The sequence below is a fragment of the Pseudophryne corroboree genome, unplaced genomic scaffold (assembly GCF_028390025.1).
Source record: "Pseudophryne corroboree isolate aPseCor3 unplaced genomic scaffold, aPseCor3.hap2 scaffold_620, whole genome shotgun sequence".
In the NCBI taxonomy this organism is placed as follows: domain Eukaryota; kingdom Metazoa; phylum Chordata; class Amphibia; order Anura; family Myobatrachidae; genus Pseudophryne; species Pseudophryne corroboree.
Window position 1 is genome coordinate 268,603 of NW_026970216.1, and position 17,467 is coordinate 286,069.

General features: G+C 45.8%; 1 protein-coding gene across 1 annotated transcript in view; it reads right to left on the reverse strand.

The window, feature by feature from the left end:
• Nucleotides 1-17,467, reverse strand: part of LOC135035890 (zinc finger protein 84-like) — a 46,653-nt gene that overhangs the window by 27,118 nt on the left and 2,068 nt on the right. Inside the window, exons 2-4 of the mRNA XM_063954387.1 lie at nucleotides 9,487-9,565; nucleotides 9,267-9,368; nucleotides 7,945-9,108 (exon numbers count right to left, since the gene is read on the reverse strand). Of these exons, the coding sequence (XP_063810457.1) occupies nucleotides 7,945-9,108; nucleotides 9,267-9,368; nucleotides 9,487-9,523 (1,303 nt within the window). The 5' untranslated portion in view covers nucleotides 9,524-9,565. The remainder of the gene's footprint in view (nucleotides 1-7,944; nucleotides 9,109-9,266; nucleotides 9,369-9,486; nucleotides 9,566-17,467) is intronic.

The following is a 17,467-nucleotide window of genomic DNA, read 5'->3' on the forward strand; positions in this document are numbered from 1 at the left end:
ATTGATGTTGAAAACAAAAGTAATGTAGATTTTCGCACCAATCTAAGACCCGCTAATCTACTTTGGGAGCCACCTCCCTTTTAAAAAAAAAAAAACAGTCCCCAGCTGGACGAGGATAATTAGAATTTAATTTCTTGGAATTCTAACTTCCTACTGGGCGTAAACAAAAAATTTCCATCTGCTGTTTTTAGACGTTTAAATACAGTTGCCTTCGTTTTTAACACAGGCTCTGCTGCCTCTTCTAAGGATAGAATGGCTTTCATAGCACTAATTAGCTCAGATATGTCCACTAAACTGAGAACTTCCGAAATGCAATGAGTCCTCATCCTCCAACGAATCCTCATCTAAAACATGTGTAGACTATGAAGATGTTGTATCATGTCTATGTGATTTACTTACCACCAGCCTTTCAGCCTGCTTTTTTGAGAGGCTGACAATTCCCTAGGTGTATAAACCTCAGAATGAATGTTGCATGTAAGGGTTAATAGGGAAACCTATCACTGGTATAGGAGCTGGTATAAACTGCTCAGCTACATTGGATAATGTCTGTGCAAAGTAGCCCATGAAGGTTCACCAGAACCTGTGCCTGCCTCCCTGTACACGTGGGTAAGCATTGTCGCGACCCCATGGGGAGTTGTTGGAGCGACTCTAAGGTGCGTATAAGATGCTTTTTAGAAAGATCACTCAAAAAAAATAGTAATACTATAAAAATAAAAATAGGATTTTAATACCTACCGGTAAATCCTTTTCTCCTAGTCCGTAGAGGATGCTGGGGTCACTTCAGAACCATGGGGTATAGACTGATCCACAGGAGACATGGGCACTTTAAGACTTTTCCAGAGTGTGAACTGGCTCCTCCCTCTATGCCCCTCCTCCAGACCTCAGTATACGAACTGTGCCCAGGGAGACTGACATTTCGAGGAAAGGATTTATTGTAAAGTTAATGGTGAGAGTCATACCAGCGCACACTTCAACAATGCCGTACAACAGGGCATTCAACGTTACACATGTCAACGGCATGCAACATGCTGAAAAGAAATGTAACACAACTCTTGTGTAACAACAACTAACAACTGCAGGTAAAGTACGCACTGGGCTGGGCGCCCAGCATCCTTTACGGACTAGGAGAAAAGGATTTACTGGTAGGTATTAAAATCCTATTTTCTCATACGTCCTAGAGGATGCTGGGGTCACTTCAGAACCATGGGGTTATAACAAAGCTCCAGAACGGGCAGGAAAGTGCGGATGACCCTGCAACACTGATTGACCAAACTTGAGGTCATCATCGGCCAAGGTATCAAACCTGTAAAACTTGGCAAACGTGTTTGCCCCCGACCAAGTAGCCGCTCGACAAAGTTGCAACGCCGAGACACCCCGGGCAGCTGCCCAGGAAGAGCCCACCTTTCTAGTAGAATGGGCAGTCACCAAATTCGGTAACGGCAATCCTGCCGTGGAATGAGCGTGCTGAATCATACCTCTGATCCAGCGCGCAATGGTCTGCTTAGAAGCAGGATACCCAATCTTGTTGGGAGCATACAGGACAAACAGAGCCTCTGTTTTCCAAATTTGAGCTGTCCTTGCGACATAAATTTTCAAAGCCCTGACCACATCTAGGGACTTTGATGCAGAGAAGGTGTCAGTAGCCACTGGCACCACAATAGGCTGGTTTATATGGAAAGAGGAAACCACCTTCGGAAGAAATTGCTGCCAAGTTCATGGAAGATCAAGTAAGGGCTCTTGTGAGACAAGGCCGCTAACTCAGACACCCGCCTTGCGGATGCTAAGGCCAACAGTATGACCACTTTCCAAGTAAGAAATTTTAACTCTATCTCCTGTAGAGGTTGAAACCAATGTGATTGAAGGAACTGCAACACCATGTTAAGATCCCACTGTGCCACTGGAGGCACAAATGGAAGTTGATTGTGCAAAACCCCTTTCACGAACGTCTGAACTTCTTGAAGGGAGGCCAATTGTTTCTGAAAGAAAATTGATAAGGCCGAAATCTGGACCTTAATGGAGCCCAATTTCAGACCCGCATCCACACCCGCCTGTAGAAATAGGAGAAAAACGTCCCAAGTGAAACTCTTCCACTGGAGCCTTCTTGGATTCACACCAAGATACATATTTTCTCCAAATACGGTGGTAATGTTTAGACGTTACTCCTTTCCTGGCCTGAATGAAAGTTGGAATGACTTCTTCTGGAATACCCTTTCGGGCTAAGATCTGGCGTTCAACAGCCATGCCGTCAAACGTAGCCTCGATAAGCCTTGATACACGCATGGCCCCTGCTGCAGCAGGTCCTCGCGAAGAGGAAGAGGTCGAGGATCTTCTATGAGTAACTCTTGAAGATATGGATACCAAGCCCTCCTTGGCCAGTCTGGGACAATGAGGATCGCCCGAACACTTGTTCTTCTTACAATCTTGAGAACTTTTGGAATCAGTGGAAGTGGAGGGAAGACATACACCGACTGAAACATCCACTGTGTCACCAGTGCATCCACTGCTATTGCTTGAGGGTCACTCGACCTGGAATAATATCTCTGAAGCTTCTTGTTGAGGCGAGATGCCATCATGTCTACTTGAGGGATTCACCAAAGATCTGCCACCTCTGCGAAGACGTGAGGGTGGAGGCCCCATTCTCCTGGATGGAGATCGTGTCTGCTGAGGAAGTCTGCTTCCCAGTTGTCCACTCCGGAATGAAAATTGCAGAGAGCGCTTGCATGTTTTTCCGCCCAGAGGAGGATTCTTGTCGCCTCTGCCATCGCCGCTCTGCTTTTCATTCTGCCCTGACTGTTTATGTACGCCACTGCTGTTACATTGTCGGAATGGATCTGTACGGGTAGATCTTGAAGAAGATGCTCTGCTTGTAGAAGGACGTTGTAAATGGCTCTCAACTCCAGAACGTTTATGTGAAGACAAGTTTCCTGACGACCATCTTCCTTGGAAGCTTACTCCGTGTGACTGCCCCCCAGCCTCGGAGACTTGCATCCGTGGTTAACAGGACCCAGTCCTGAATCCCGAACCTGTGACCCTGCAGTAGGTGAGCACTGTGTAGCCACCACAGGAGCGAAATTCTGGCTTTTGATGACAGGATTATCCTCTGGTGCATGTGTAGATGGGATCCGGACCACTTGTCCAACAGATCCCACTGGAATACCCTGGTATGGAATAGTCCAAACTGCAAGGCCTCGAAGGCCGCTACCATCTTTCCCAACAACCAAATGCATTGATGAATTGACACTCTTGTCGGTTTCAAAATTTGTTTGACCATTTTCTGGATTTCCAGAGCCTTTTCCACTGGAAGAAATAGCCTCTGTACTTCTGTGTCCAGAATCATTCCCAAAAAGGATAACTTTGTTGTAGGTTCCAATTGTGATTTTGGATTGTTTATGATCCAACTGTGTTGTTGAAGCACTGTCGGGGAGAGTGCAATGTTCTGCACCAACCGTTCCCTGGACCTCGCTTTTATTAGGAGATCATCCAGGTAAGGAATTAGAATGACTCCTTTCTGACGAAGGAGGACCATCATCTCCGCCATCACCTTGGTGAAGACCCTCGGTGCCGTGGAGTGTCCAAACGGCAACGTCTGAAATTGGTAATGACAATCCTGTACAGCGAATCTCAGATAAGCTTGATGCGGAGGATAAATGGGAACATGTAAGTAGGCATCTTTTATGTCCACTGATACCATGAAATCCCCTTCCTCCAGACAGGAGATCACTGCTCTCAGATTCTAACTTCAATTTGAACCTTTTCAGGTATAGATTCAGAGATTTTAGGTCCAGGATCGGTCTGACCGAGCCGTCTGGCTTCGGAACTACAAAGAGGCTTGAATAAAAACTTTCTCCCTGTTGTGAGAGGGGAACCAGGACAATGACGTGATCCTGGCACAATTTTTGTATTGCTGCAGTTACCACCTTCCTGTCAGGGAGAGAAACTGGTAAGGCCGATTTGAAAAAGCGGCGCGGGGGAACGCCTTGAAACTCCAGTTTGTACCCGTGGGACACAATTTGTAAGACCCACGGGTCTAGGCCAGAATGAACCCAGAACTGACTGAAAAGCTGCAGACGAGCCCCCACTCGAGCGGAGTCCCGCAAGGGAGCCCCAGCATCATGTTGTAGACTTGGCAGAAGCAGGTGATTTCTGCTCCTGTGATCCTGGGGGCGCTGAGGACCTTTTTCCTCGTCCCCTTCCTCTACCTGCCAAGAAAGGGGAACCTTTACCCTTTTTGTATCTATTGGGCCGAAAGGACTGCATCTGAAAGTGATGAGGTTTCTTTGCCGGCGTAGGAGCATAAGGCAAAAAAGTTGATTTACCTGCGTTAGCCGCAGAAACTAAAGCATCTAGCCCATCACCAAACAAGGCCTCTCCATTATACGGGAGAGACTCCATATTTCTTTTGGAATCTGCGTCAGCATTCCACTGGTGAATCCACAACGCCCTCCGTGCCGAGACTGCCATGGTAGATGCTCTTGATTCCAAGTGCCCAATATCTCTCATAGCTTCACGCATATATGCTGCGTCTTTTATATGACCCAACGTAAGGAGAACCTCATCTCTATCTATTTTGTCAATTTCAGAAGAGTTATCTGACCACTTTTCAATATCACTACTCACCCACACACAGGCAATGTTAGGCCATGAGTAGTGTCCCATTGGCCACATAAAAACTTTAATGAAGTCTCCAACTTGCGTTCTGCCGGCTCCTTGAGAGCAGCCATCCCAGGTGCAGGGAGAATCACCTTTTTTGTTAACCGTGACAGGGCCCTGTCTAAAACGGGGGGTGACTCCCACTTTGTCCTGTCCTCTACCGGGAAAGGATAAGAAGCCTGAATTCTTTTGGGGATCTGACATTTCTTTTCAGGGTTTGCCCAGACACCCTCAAAGAGAGTGTTCAGTTCATGAGGAGGAAACGTTACATTAGTTTTCTTTTCTTTATAGAGGTAAACCTTCTGCTGAGGTAAAGAAGGGATCTCCGTAACCTCTAACACCTTCTTTATAGCCACAATCATGTACTGAATGTTTTTAGCTAATTTTGGATCTATTGCCCTGAAATCACCAGTGTCGACACAGGAATCAGCGTCCGTGTCGGTCTGTATAACCTGAGCAAATGACCTCTTATGGGACCCAGAGGGATCCCCTGTGGATGAAAACACAGAGTTTTGACAAATCACATCTTCCACAGACTTTCTCCAGTTTTCTGCATGAGACTCAGACTTATCCAATCTCTTACTGATATGACTCACACTATCACGTAATTCTTTCACCCATTCAGGCTCGTGGTGTGCCGGTAGCGACATCACATTACAACCGTGTCCCCATAATGGCTTCCTCAGGGGAAGAGCTCCCTGCCTCAGACATGCCACACACGTGTACACCACACCACAGACACTCCGGGGCTTATAGGGGACAGACCCACAGTAAAATCTGTCAGAAGGATACAGAAGGAATTGCCAGCTCACAACTCAGCGCCAGTAATAAATTGTCTGTGAAACACAAAATGCCAACAGAGCTGCAGCGCTTTTATAATTACACAATGTACATAGCACCAAATTTCACTGCGCCCCCCCCCCCCTGTTTTGCACCCTGATACTTGTTACAGCAGTGGAGGAGTACCAGCGGTCTTCTCTGCAGCCTGGAGGGAGAGAAAATGGCGCTGAGCAGTGTGCTGTCTGTCTGAGGAAGAAGCCCCGCCCCCGTAATGGCGCGCTTTCACTCAGACTTAGAGAGACTCATGTTTATACTGGCGTGGGGTAGGACTGTGCCGCAGCAACTTATGCCCCTAATCTGCCAGTCCTATAAGGGTTCATGCTGCACAGGGCGCCGCCCCCCCCCCTGCGCCCTGCACCCTGCACCCTGCAGTGCCTGTGTGTGTGTGATCATGGCGTGCAGCATTCCCATCCGCTGCTCGGTACCTTTCTAGTCGTCCCGATGTTGAAGAGTCTTTTCCTCTTACTCACCTGTCTTCTGACTTCTGGCGCTGTAAGGGGGGTGACGGCAGGCTGTGGGAGTGAGCACATAGCCGCAGCTAGCGTTCAGTACCCCTCAGGAGCTAATGGTGTCCTGTCAGCTTAGAAGCAGAGCCATGAAACTCACAGAAGTTGGTTCCTACTTCCTCTCCTAGGTCCTACGAAGCAGGGAGGCTGTTGCAAGCAGTGCTCCCTGAAAATGAAAAACCTAACATAAGTATTTTCAGAGAAACTCAGTAGAGCTCCTCAGAGTGCATCCAGTCTGCCTGGGCACAGATTCTAAACTGAGGTCTGGAGGAGGGGTATAGAGGGAGGAGCCAGTTCACACTCTGGAAAAGTCTTAAAGTGCCCATGTCTCCTGCGGATCAGTCTATACCACATGGTTCGGAAGTGACCCCAGCATCCTCTAGGACTTATGAAAAACTTATGGCTGCTAAAAACAACAGCCCTCTGACCATGGTCTGACTCCTGCCGCAACAAACAAAAAACTGACGTGCACATGCGTGTAGATGGTGACACTAAAACTACTGGAAGATCATTGTGAAGGTCTGAGGTATTGGTACAATGCAAATTTGTTGAGATATTGTTTCTTTTTCAGATGGAACCATGGGTCGTGCACATGATGCGACTGGCAAAAGGGAGCCATTGGTTGTGGCCTAGACCGGCATTTGTTTGTTGGTGATCCCTTGTAGACAGTGAGTAGTATCCATCTGCAGTGGAAGAAGCATGGACACCAAGAATCTCAGTGGCGGAACAGTGGGCGAAAGTAGATCACGACAAATCGGGACCACAGGCATTTAGGTCGCCTAGCAACCACCAATCGTTCCAAACGCATCAGGAACTGCACCAACAGTACAATGCCGGACCCAGCCAAGCAGTCCCAGATCTGGTGAATTGGAGGGCCACGTGAGATGTGGTGGCATGTCAGACTGGTGCTCTGAAAACCAATAGAAGCCTTTCGGCAACTATTCCGCCGCTGAGAGTACACCTAAAGTCTAAAACTAATGTGATAGCTGTTTTTATGGTAATTATTTTGAGCAATAGAGTAGGACCTGCAGTATAGTGGGGTCCCTTGTCGGGAGCTGCAGGCTTAAATGCACTGAGCAATACATGAACTACAAATCCACTTTTTATTATGGTTAGTTAAAATAGTGAGTGCAAGACACATTTATGTATGTAGTAAGACTACTGGGAGACCTTAGATTTAGCAATATTGGATGTGGCCATTACATTCCCTAAAGTCATAACCTCATAACTGCACAGAGCAGGAACTATTATTCACAAGTAATTAGGAATGTGTTCATCATGAACAAGACTACAATTACCGTCTGAAGGTTACACAATTATTTCAAGTCTACACAACTGATATTTGAGGATAAAGCCTTTAACAGAAAACACCCCTGAAGAAGTCACTATTGGAGAAACGCGCTGATCACGCGCAGTTTGTATTTAGAGTGAATTGGAGTGGATAAGAACAAGCCCGCCCATGAAAGGGTGACAACAAGTGCAAAACGCTTGTCTTATGATTATAAAGATATGTACCTGTGATAAGCTTTTACTCTGTTTTACTTGAAGTTCTAGATTCAAATTTAATTTTATTTCTGAATCTTATGCAAATTGTATTTGGTGACCTCAGGTCTACTGTATAGCAGGAAATATTTCATACCTGCATCATCTAACAAAATGCATATAAATTAGGCACTCCACAAAAAACAATTCTAATTATATTATATACATACATATATACACATTTATATATAATCACTAATAATACATTTCTGCTTGTTACTTTTAATAACATTATAGTGATGTGTGTAATAACTCTCTAAATGTGATATTTGTCATGGATAGCCTTGTGTTATAAACACCCAACTGAGAACAGGGCTGATGGCGAAGGAGGGTGTAGGATAAGAGATTGCTGTAGTGACTGAGCAATGAGAATATGTGACTTCTGTAATAAGTGTTTATTACTCACCTGTGCTGATATCTGTAGGGATCTCCTCCTCCTTACACTGCTGATCACCCCTCACATACGTCTCTTCTTCTCCCTCTGTATCTTCTGCCTTCATATCAGTCACATACGTCTCTTCTTCTCCCTCTATATCTTCTGCCTTTATATCAGTCACATACGTCTCTTCTTCTGCCTCTGTATCTTCTGCCTTTATATCAGTCACATACGTCTCTTCTTCTCCCTCTATATCTTCTGCCTTTATATCAGTCACATACGTCTCTTCTTCTCCCTCTATTTCTTCTGTCTTCATATCAGTCACATACGTCTCTTCTTCTCCCTCTATATCTTCTGCCTTTATATCAGTCACATACGTCTCTTCTTCTCCCTCTTTATCTACTGCCTTTATATCAGTCACATACGTCTCTTCTTCTCCCTCTATATCTTCTGCCTTTATATCAGTCACATACGTCTCTTCTTCTCCCTCTATTTCTTCTGCCTTTATATCAGTCACATACGTCGCTTCTTCTCCCTCTATATCTTCTGCCTTTATATCAGTCACATACGTCTCTTCTTCTCCCTCTATATCTTCTGCCTTCATATCAGTCACATACGTCTCTTCTTCTCTCCTTATATCTTCTGCCTTCATATCAGTCACATACGTCTCTTCTTCTCCCTCTATATCTTCTGCCTTTATATCAGTCACATACGTCTCTTCTTCTCCCTCTATATCTTCTGCCTTTATATCAGTCACATACGTCTCTTCTTCTGCCTCTGTATCTTCTGTCTTTATATCAGTCACATACGTCTCTTCTTCTCCCTCTATATCTTCTGTCTTTATGTCAGTCACATACGTCTCTTCTTCTCTCCTTATATCTTCTGCCTTCATATCAGTCACATACGTCTCTTCTTCTCCCTCTATATCTTCTGTCTTTATATCAGTCACATACGTCTCTTCTTCTCCCTCTGTATCTTCTGTCTTTATATCAGTCACATATGTCTCTTCTACTCCCTCTGTATCTTCTGCCTTTATATCAGTCACATACGTCTCTTCTTCTCCCTCTATATCTTCTGCCTTTATATCAGTCACATACGTCTCTTCTTCTCCCTCTATATCTTCTGCCTTTATATCAGTCACATACGTCTCTTTTTCTCCCTCTATATCTTGTATTTTAGTATTAGACAGACGTTCTACCTAAAAAACAAACAAACACTATTATAATATTTGCGTACAGTCAGATTAAACTGAGGTGAAACAGTATAATATCAGTGTATAATACACACACAGCTTCTCTACAGAACATATAGTGACAGTCACTTTGGTATATTGGTGAGACCCTAAATCCCACCTACCTGATCCTCCTGTGGGGTCCTGTGATTCTCCTCTGTACAATCCTGGGAATACAGAGGACGGGGACATCTCTCTGGGGTATCTCTGTTACTGGGTCCATCTGTAGGAGACACACATTGACTGAGTATAGTGTATATATGTGATTATCAGGTGATGTGTGTATATAGGGGACCCCATACCTGCTCTCCCCTGTACAATACATGACAGTCTCCTCTAACCCAGTGATGTGAGGGGCCGGAGATTCTCCATCATCATCGCCTTGTACAGACCCCTGTGTTCCTCTATATACTCCGCCTCCTGCAAGGAGACATAGACAGTGACATCCTGACACCTTATAGACACCTGACACACACAGTGATACAGTCATCACCCAGACACGTCCCCTGGTGTTACTGTATAATGCCCCATTCCCAGCAGTCACCTCTCCAGTCATCACCCAGACACATCCCCTGGTGTTACTGTATAATGCCCCATTCCCAGCAGTCACCTCTCCAGTCATCACCCAGACACATCCCCCGGTGTTACTGTATAATCCCCCATTTCCAGCAGTCACCTCTCCAGTCATAACCCAGACACATCCCCTGGTGTTACTGTATAATGTTCCATTCCCAGCAGTCTCCTCTCTAGTCATAACCCAGACACATCCCCTGGTGTTACTGTATAATGCCCCATTCCCAGCAGTCATCTCTCCAGTCATCAACCAGACACGTCCCCTACTGTTACTGTATAATGCCCCATTCCCAGCAGTCACCTCTCCAGTCACCACCCAGACACATCCCCCGGTGTTACTGTATAATGCCCCATTCCCAGCAGTCACCTCTCCAGTCATCACCCAGACACATTCCAGGTGTTACTGTATAATGCCCCATTCCCAGCAGTCACCTCTCCAGTCATCACCCAAACACGTCCCCTGGTGTTACTGTATAATGCCCCATTCAGGCACATCCCCTGGTGTTACTGTATAATATCGCATTCCCACCAGTCACCTCTCCAGTCATCACCAAGACACATCCCCTGGTGTTACTGTATAATGCCCCATTCAGACACATCCCCCGGTGTTACTGTATAATGTCCCATTCTCAGCAGTCACCTCTCCAGTCATCACCCAGACACGTCCCCTGGTGTTACTGTATAATGCCCCATTCCCAGCAGTCACCTCTCCAGTCATCACCCAGACACATCCCCCGGTGTTACTGTATAATCCCCCATTCCCAGCAGTCACCTCTCCAGTCACAACCCAGACACATCCCCTGGTGTTACTGTATAATGTCCCATTCCCAGCAGTCACCTCTCTAGTCATAACCCAGACACATCCCCTGGTGTTACTGTATAATGCCCCATTCCCAGCAGTCATCTCTCCAGTCATCAACCAGACACGTCCCCTACTGTTACTGTATAATGCCCCATTCCCAGCAGTCACCTCTCCAGTCACCACCCAGACACATCCCCCGGTGTTACTGTATAATGCCCCATTCCCAGCAGTCACCTCTCCAGTCATCACCCAGACACATTCCGGGTGTTACTGTATAATGCCCAATTCCCAGCAGTCACCTCTCCAGTCATCACCCAGACACGTCCCCTAGTGTTACTGTATAATGTCCCATTCCCAGCAGTCACCTCTCCAGTCATCACCCAGACACGTCCCCTGGTGCTACTGTATAATACCCCATTCCCAGCAGTCACCTGTCCAGTCATGACCCAGACACATCCACCGGTGTTACTGTATAATTCCCCATTCCCAGCAGTCATCTCTCCAGTCATCATCCAGACACATCCCCTGGTGTTACTGTATAATGCCCCATTCCCAGTGGTCACCTCTCCAGTCATCACCCAGACACATCCCCTGGTGTTACTGTATAATGTCCCATTCCCAGCAGTCACCTCTCCAGTCATCACCCAGACACATCCCCCGGTGTTATTGTATAATGCCCCATTCCCTGCAGTCACCTCTCCAGTCATCACCCAGACACATCCCCTGGTGTTACTGTATAATGACCCATTCCCAGCAGTCACCTCTCCAGTTATCACCCAGACACGTCCCCTGGTGTTACTGTATAATGTCAAGGGTTCAGCTTGCTGGGGGTAGCTTGCGTGGAATTTAATAAGTGTGGAATCAAGAAGTGTGTTATCCGTAAAGTTAAAAAAAAACAGTTGAACAAACATTGAGCGCCATCAAGGAAAGGTAACTTACTTAAACAACTTATTCCTACACCACTTAACCCAACATTATCTCACAAACGACCACAGCATGTTCATCAAACTACTGTTTCTTATTTCAATTCTTGGAATTCTCACCAAATGTAGCAACATTCTACACACCCTAAAACTCACCCCTCTGTACACATTACAGCTTCTATTCTCCACTCCCCTCTTCTAACCACTCATGAGCTTTATACTTACTTCTCTGCAAGTACTTTGACAACCACAATTGGCCACCAGAATAAACACTCGTGAACATCCACCAATATTTATCTCACTCTTCTGCTTTTATTAGCTGGTGCCATATCACCAAATCCAGGCCCCAACCACCTGTCCCTCTCACACTCAGCTGTCTCAAAACAACATAGAAATCCATCTAACCTCATAAATATCACGTCTCCCATCCCCCTCCAAGTCACTAAAATGTGGCTTATGGAATGCAAGCTCTGTTTGTAACATATTACCATCCATCCATGACCTCTTCATATCTCACAACTTTAATCTGCCGACTATAACAGAAACCTGGCTCACACAATCAGACACAGCCTCCCATGCAGCACTGTCACACGGTGGTTTCCACTTCACACACACACACACACACACACACACACACACACACACACACACACACACACACACACACACACACACACACACACACACACCCCCAGGCCTGGTAATAGTAAAGGTGGTGGGGTTGGAATATTACTGTCCCAATTTTTCACATACACTGTTGTACCTCAGGTTCCATCACTCGCATTCACATCATTTGAAGTTCACTCTATCAGGATCCCCCCCCCCCCCCCTTCTCTCTGCGTGTTGCAGCTATCTATTGCCCTCATGGGCAACTCGAACAACAATTTCTAGAAGATTTTTCTGCCTGGCTCCCTCACTTCCTCTCCTCTGACATCTCCACCATCATTATGGGTCGATTTCAATATAGCTCTTGACAGTCCACAATCTGTTCATGCCTCCAAACTCCTCTCTCTAATCTCCTCTCTTGGCCTCACCCAATGGTCTGACTCCTCTACTCATCAGGAAGGCCACTGCCTTGATCTTATGTTCACCAGGCTCTGCTCAGTTTCTGAATTCATTAACACTCCTTTCCCTCTCTCTGATCACAACCTGATCACCTTCACAATCTCTTCTATTACTCTAAATTCTATGACACTAAAACCTAGCAAGCCTCCTCTAACCTGCAGAAATACTAACAATATACATTTTTAACAACTTTCCACTTCTCTGCAACAACTGGTCTCACCAATCTCTACATTTATCACACCTGACACTGCTGTATCCCACCTGCACAAGACCCTAGAGAGTGCCCTTGATGAAGTGGCTCCAGCTACCCATCACACTCCACGTAGGCTTAGATGCCAACCGTGGCACTCTAAATCAACAAGACACCTACAAAAACTGTCACGTATGGTAGAACGTCAGTGGCGGAAATCTCAGAATCCAAGTGACTTCCTCACATATAAGACCACCTACCACTCCTATCATCAGGCCCTGGACACTACCAAACAAACATATTTCCAATCTCTCATGTCTTCTCATGCCACCAACCCCAAGCGACTTTTTAATACATATAAATCACTTCTTTACCCTCCCTCACTTCCCCCACTAGCTACTATCAGTGCACAAGAACTTGCTTCCTACTTCAAGGATAAGATTGATAAAATCCGAGATGAAATGGTACGCTCTTCCTCAGCCAGTGACCTGCTCAATTCCCTACCTGAACCCTCTGGCACTTTCTCTTCATTTGATCCCACAAGTGAAGATGAAGTATCAACACTCTTTCCATCCTCCTACTCCACTACCTCTCCTCTTGATCCTATACCCTCACAAGTCAGTAAAACTTTGTCTCCTGTGCTTATCCCAACCTTAACTAAAATCTGTAATCTCTCTCTCTACTGGTATCTTTCTTTCTCTGTTTAAGCATGCAGTGATTACTCCCATTCTAAAAAAATACAACTCTGACCCAAACACACTCTCTAACTACCGTCCCATTTCTCAGCTACCAGGTCCCTCAAAGCTACTTGAGAGACTTGCCTACACTCGCCTTGCACACATTCTTAACTCCCACAACTTATTAGACCCACTTCATTTAGGCTTTCATGCCCAACACTCCACAGACACTGCACTGACCAAAGATCTGCTAGATCTAAAGCCCATTACACACTACTCATTCTTCTAGATCTATCTGCTGCTTATGACACTGTTGCCCTCTCCTGGTTCTCATCCTACCTATCTAATCGCTCTTTCAGTGTTCACTTCTCTGATTCTACCTCTTCTTCTCTACATCTATCAGTTGGAGTACCGCAAGGCTCAGTCTTGGGTCCTCTGCTGTTCTCAGTCTGTACCTCATCTCATTGCTGGGTGATCATATCATACAACCCATTAAGAACCTAGCAATCTGGTGGACCATTATGCAACAGGTAGCATCTATCCTTGTGTATCAATGCCTATTCCCCCATATATTGTAAGCATGCAAGCAGGGCCTTCCTACCTCTATGTCTGTCTGTTTTTACCCAGTTTTGTTCTATTACTGTTATTTTAATTGTAAAGCGCAACGGAATATGCTGCGCTATATAAGAAACTGCTAATAAATAAATAAATATTAAAATAAATACAACACAGGCCGCTGCCCCTGTATAGTATGACAATACAGTCCACTCCCCCTGTATACTATGACAGCACAGGAAGCTACGCCTGTATATTATGACAACACAGGCCGCTCCCCCTGTATACTATGACAGTACAGGATGCTATCCCTGTATATTATGACAACACAGGCCACTCCCCCTGTATACTATGACAGTACAGGATGCTAACCCTGTATATTATGACAACACAGGCCGCTCCCTCTGTATATTATGACAACACAGGCCGCTCCCCTGTATACTATGACAGCACAGGATGCTACCCATGTATATTATAGCAACACAGGCCGCTCCCCTTGTATACCATGACAGCACAGGATGCTACCCCTGTATATTATAGCATCATAGGCCGCTCCCCTTGTATACTATGACAGCACAGGATGCTACCCCTGTATATTATGACAACACACGCCACTCCTTCTGTATAGAAAGCCAATACTTGCCACTCACCCTATATAATAATAGTAACAAGACACCACAGGCCCCTCCGCCTGTATATTATGACAACACAGGTCGCTCCCCTTGTATACTATGACAGTACAGGAAGCTACCCCTGTATATTATGACAACACAGGCCACTCCTTCTGTATAGAAAGACAATCCATGCCACTCAACCTATATAATAATAGAAACAAGACACCACAGGCCCCTCCTCCTGTATATTATGACCACAGGTCACTCCCCTTGTATACTATGACAGTACAGGAAGCTACCCCTGTATATTATGACAACACAGGCCACTCCTTCTGTATAGAAAGACAATCCATGCCGCTCAACCTATATAATAATAGAAACGAGACACCACATGCCCCTCCTCCTGTATATTATGACCACAGGTCACTCCACTTGTATACTATGACAGTACAGGATGCTACCCCTGTATATTATGACAACACAGGCCACTCCTTCTTTATAGAAAGACAATACATGTCACTCACCCTATATAATAATAGGAACAAGACACCACAGGCCCCTCCGCCTGTATATTATGGCAACACAGGTCGCTCCTCCTGTATACTATGACAGTACAGGACGCTACCCCTGTATATTATGCCACTACCCCTGTATACAATGACGGAACAGGATGCTAGCCCTGTATGTTATGACAACACAGGCTGCTTCCACTGTACACTATGACAGCACAGGATGCTACCCCTGTATATTATGACAACACAGACCACTCACCCTGTATACTCTGACAGCACATGATGCTACCGCTGTATATTATGTTAACACAGGCCGCTACCCCTGTATACTATGACAACACAGGCTGCTACCTCTGTATATTATAGCAACACAGGCCGCTCCCCCTGTATACTATGACAGCACAGGATGCTACCCCTGTATACTATGACAGCACAGGCCACTTCTGTATAGAAAGCCAATACATGCTGCTTACCCTATATAATAGTAACAAGACATCACAGGCTGCTCCCCCTGTATACTATGACAGCAGATGATGCTACCCCTGTATATTATGTAAAGACAGGCCACTCCCCCTGTATACTATGACAGCCCATGATGCTACCCCTGTATATTATGAAAACACAGGCCACTCCTCCTGTATTCTATGACAACACAGGCTGCTACCCTGTATATTTTAGCAACACAGGCCGCTCCCCCTGTATACAATGACAGCACAGGCCACTCCTTCTGTATAGAAAGCCAATACATGCTGCTCACCCTATATAATAATAGTAACAAGACACCACAGGCCCCTCCCCCTGTATACTATGACAGCACAGGCCGCTCCATCTGTATTCAATGACGGCACAGAATGATACCCCTGTATATTATGACAATACAGGCCGCTCCCCCTGTATACTATGACAGCACAGACCACTCCTTCTGTATAGAAAGCCAATACATGCTGCTCTCCCTATATAATAATAGTAACAAGACACCACAGGCCCCTCCCCCTGTATACTATGACAGCACAGGCTGCTCCCCCTGTATTCAATGACGGCACAGAATGATACCCCTGCATATTATGACAATACAGGCCGCTCCCCCTGTATACTATGACAGCACAGGATGCAACCACTGTATATTATGACAACACAGGCCGCTCCTCCTGTATACTATGACAGCACAGGATGCTACCCCTGTATACTATGACAGCACAGGCCACTCCTTCTGTATAGAAAGCCAATACATGCTGCTCTCCCTATATAATAACAGTAACAAGTCACCACAGGTTGCTCCCCCTGTATACTATGACAGCACAGGTCGCTCCTCCTGTATACAATGACAGCACAGGATACTATCCCTGTATATTATGACAATACAGGCCGCTCCCCCTGTATACTATGACAGCACAGGATGACAACACAGGCCGCTCCTCCTGTATACTATGACAGCACAGGATGCTACCCCTGTATATTATGACAATACAGGCCGCTCCCCCTGTATACTATGACAGCACAGGATGCTACCCCTGTATATTATGACAACATATGCTGCTCCCCTGAATATTAATACAACACAGGCCGCTCCCTCTGTATAGTACAATGCCAAAAGACACAACACCTGTATTGTTCCTTTTATGGAAATACAATAACGGAGGGGTCAGCGCCACCTGTATTACGGTAATGGCGGGGTCTGAGTCAGCACAGGATGCTACCCCTGTATACAATGACAGCACAGGCCACTCCTTCTGTATAGAAAGCCAATACATGCGGCTCACCCTATATAATAATAGTAACAAGACGCCACAGGCCCCTCCCCCTGTATACTATGACAGTACAAGACGCTACCCCTGTATATTATGACAATACAGGCCACTACTCCTGTATACTATGACAGCACAGGACGCTGCCCCTGTACATTATGCTACTACCCCTGTATACAATGATGGCACAGGATACTACCCCTGTATATTATGACAACACAGGCCGCTCCACCTGTATACTATGACAGCAGATGATGCTACCTCTGTATATTATGTAAACACAGGCCGCTCCCCCTGTATATTATGACAGCACAGGATGCTACCCCTGTATACTATGACAGCACATGATGCTACCCCTGTATATTATGTTAATACAGACCGCTCCCCCTGTATACTATGACAGCACATGATGCTACCCCTGTATATTATGAAAACACAGGCCACTCCTCCTGTATTCTATGACAACACAGGCTGCTACCCTGTATATTTTAGCAACACAGGCCGATCCCCCTGTATACAATGACAGCACAGGCCACTCCTTCTGTATAGAAAGCCAATACATGCTGCTCTCCCTATATAATAATAGTAACAAGACACCACAGGCCCCTCCCCCTGTATACTATGACAGCACAGGCCGCTCCCCCTGTATTCAATGACGGCACAGAA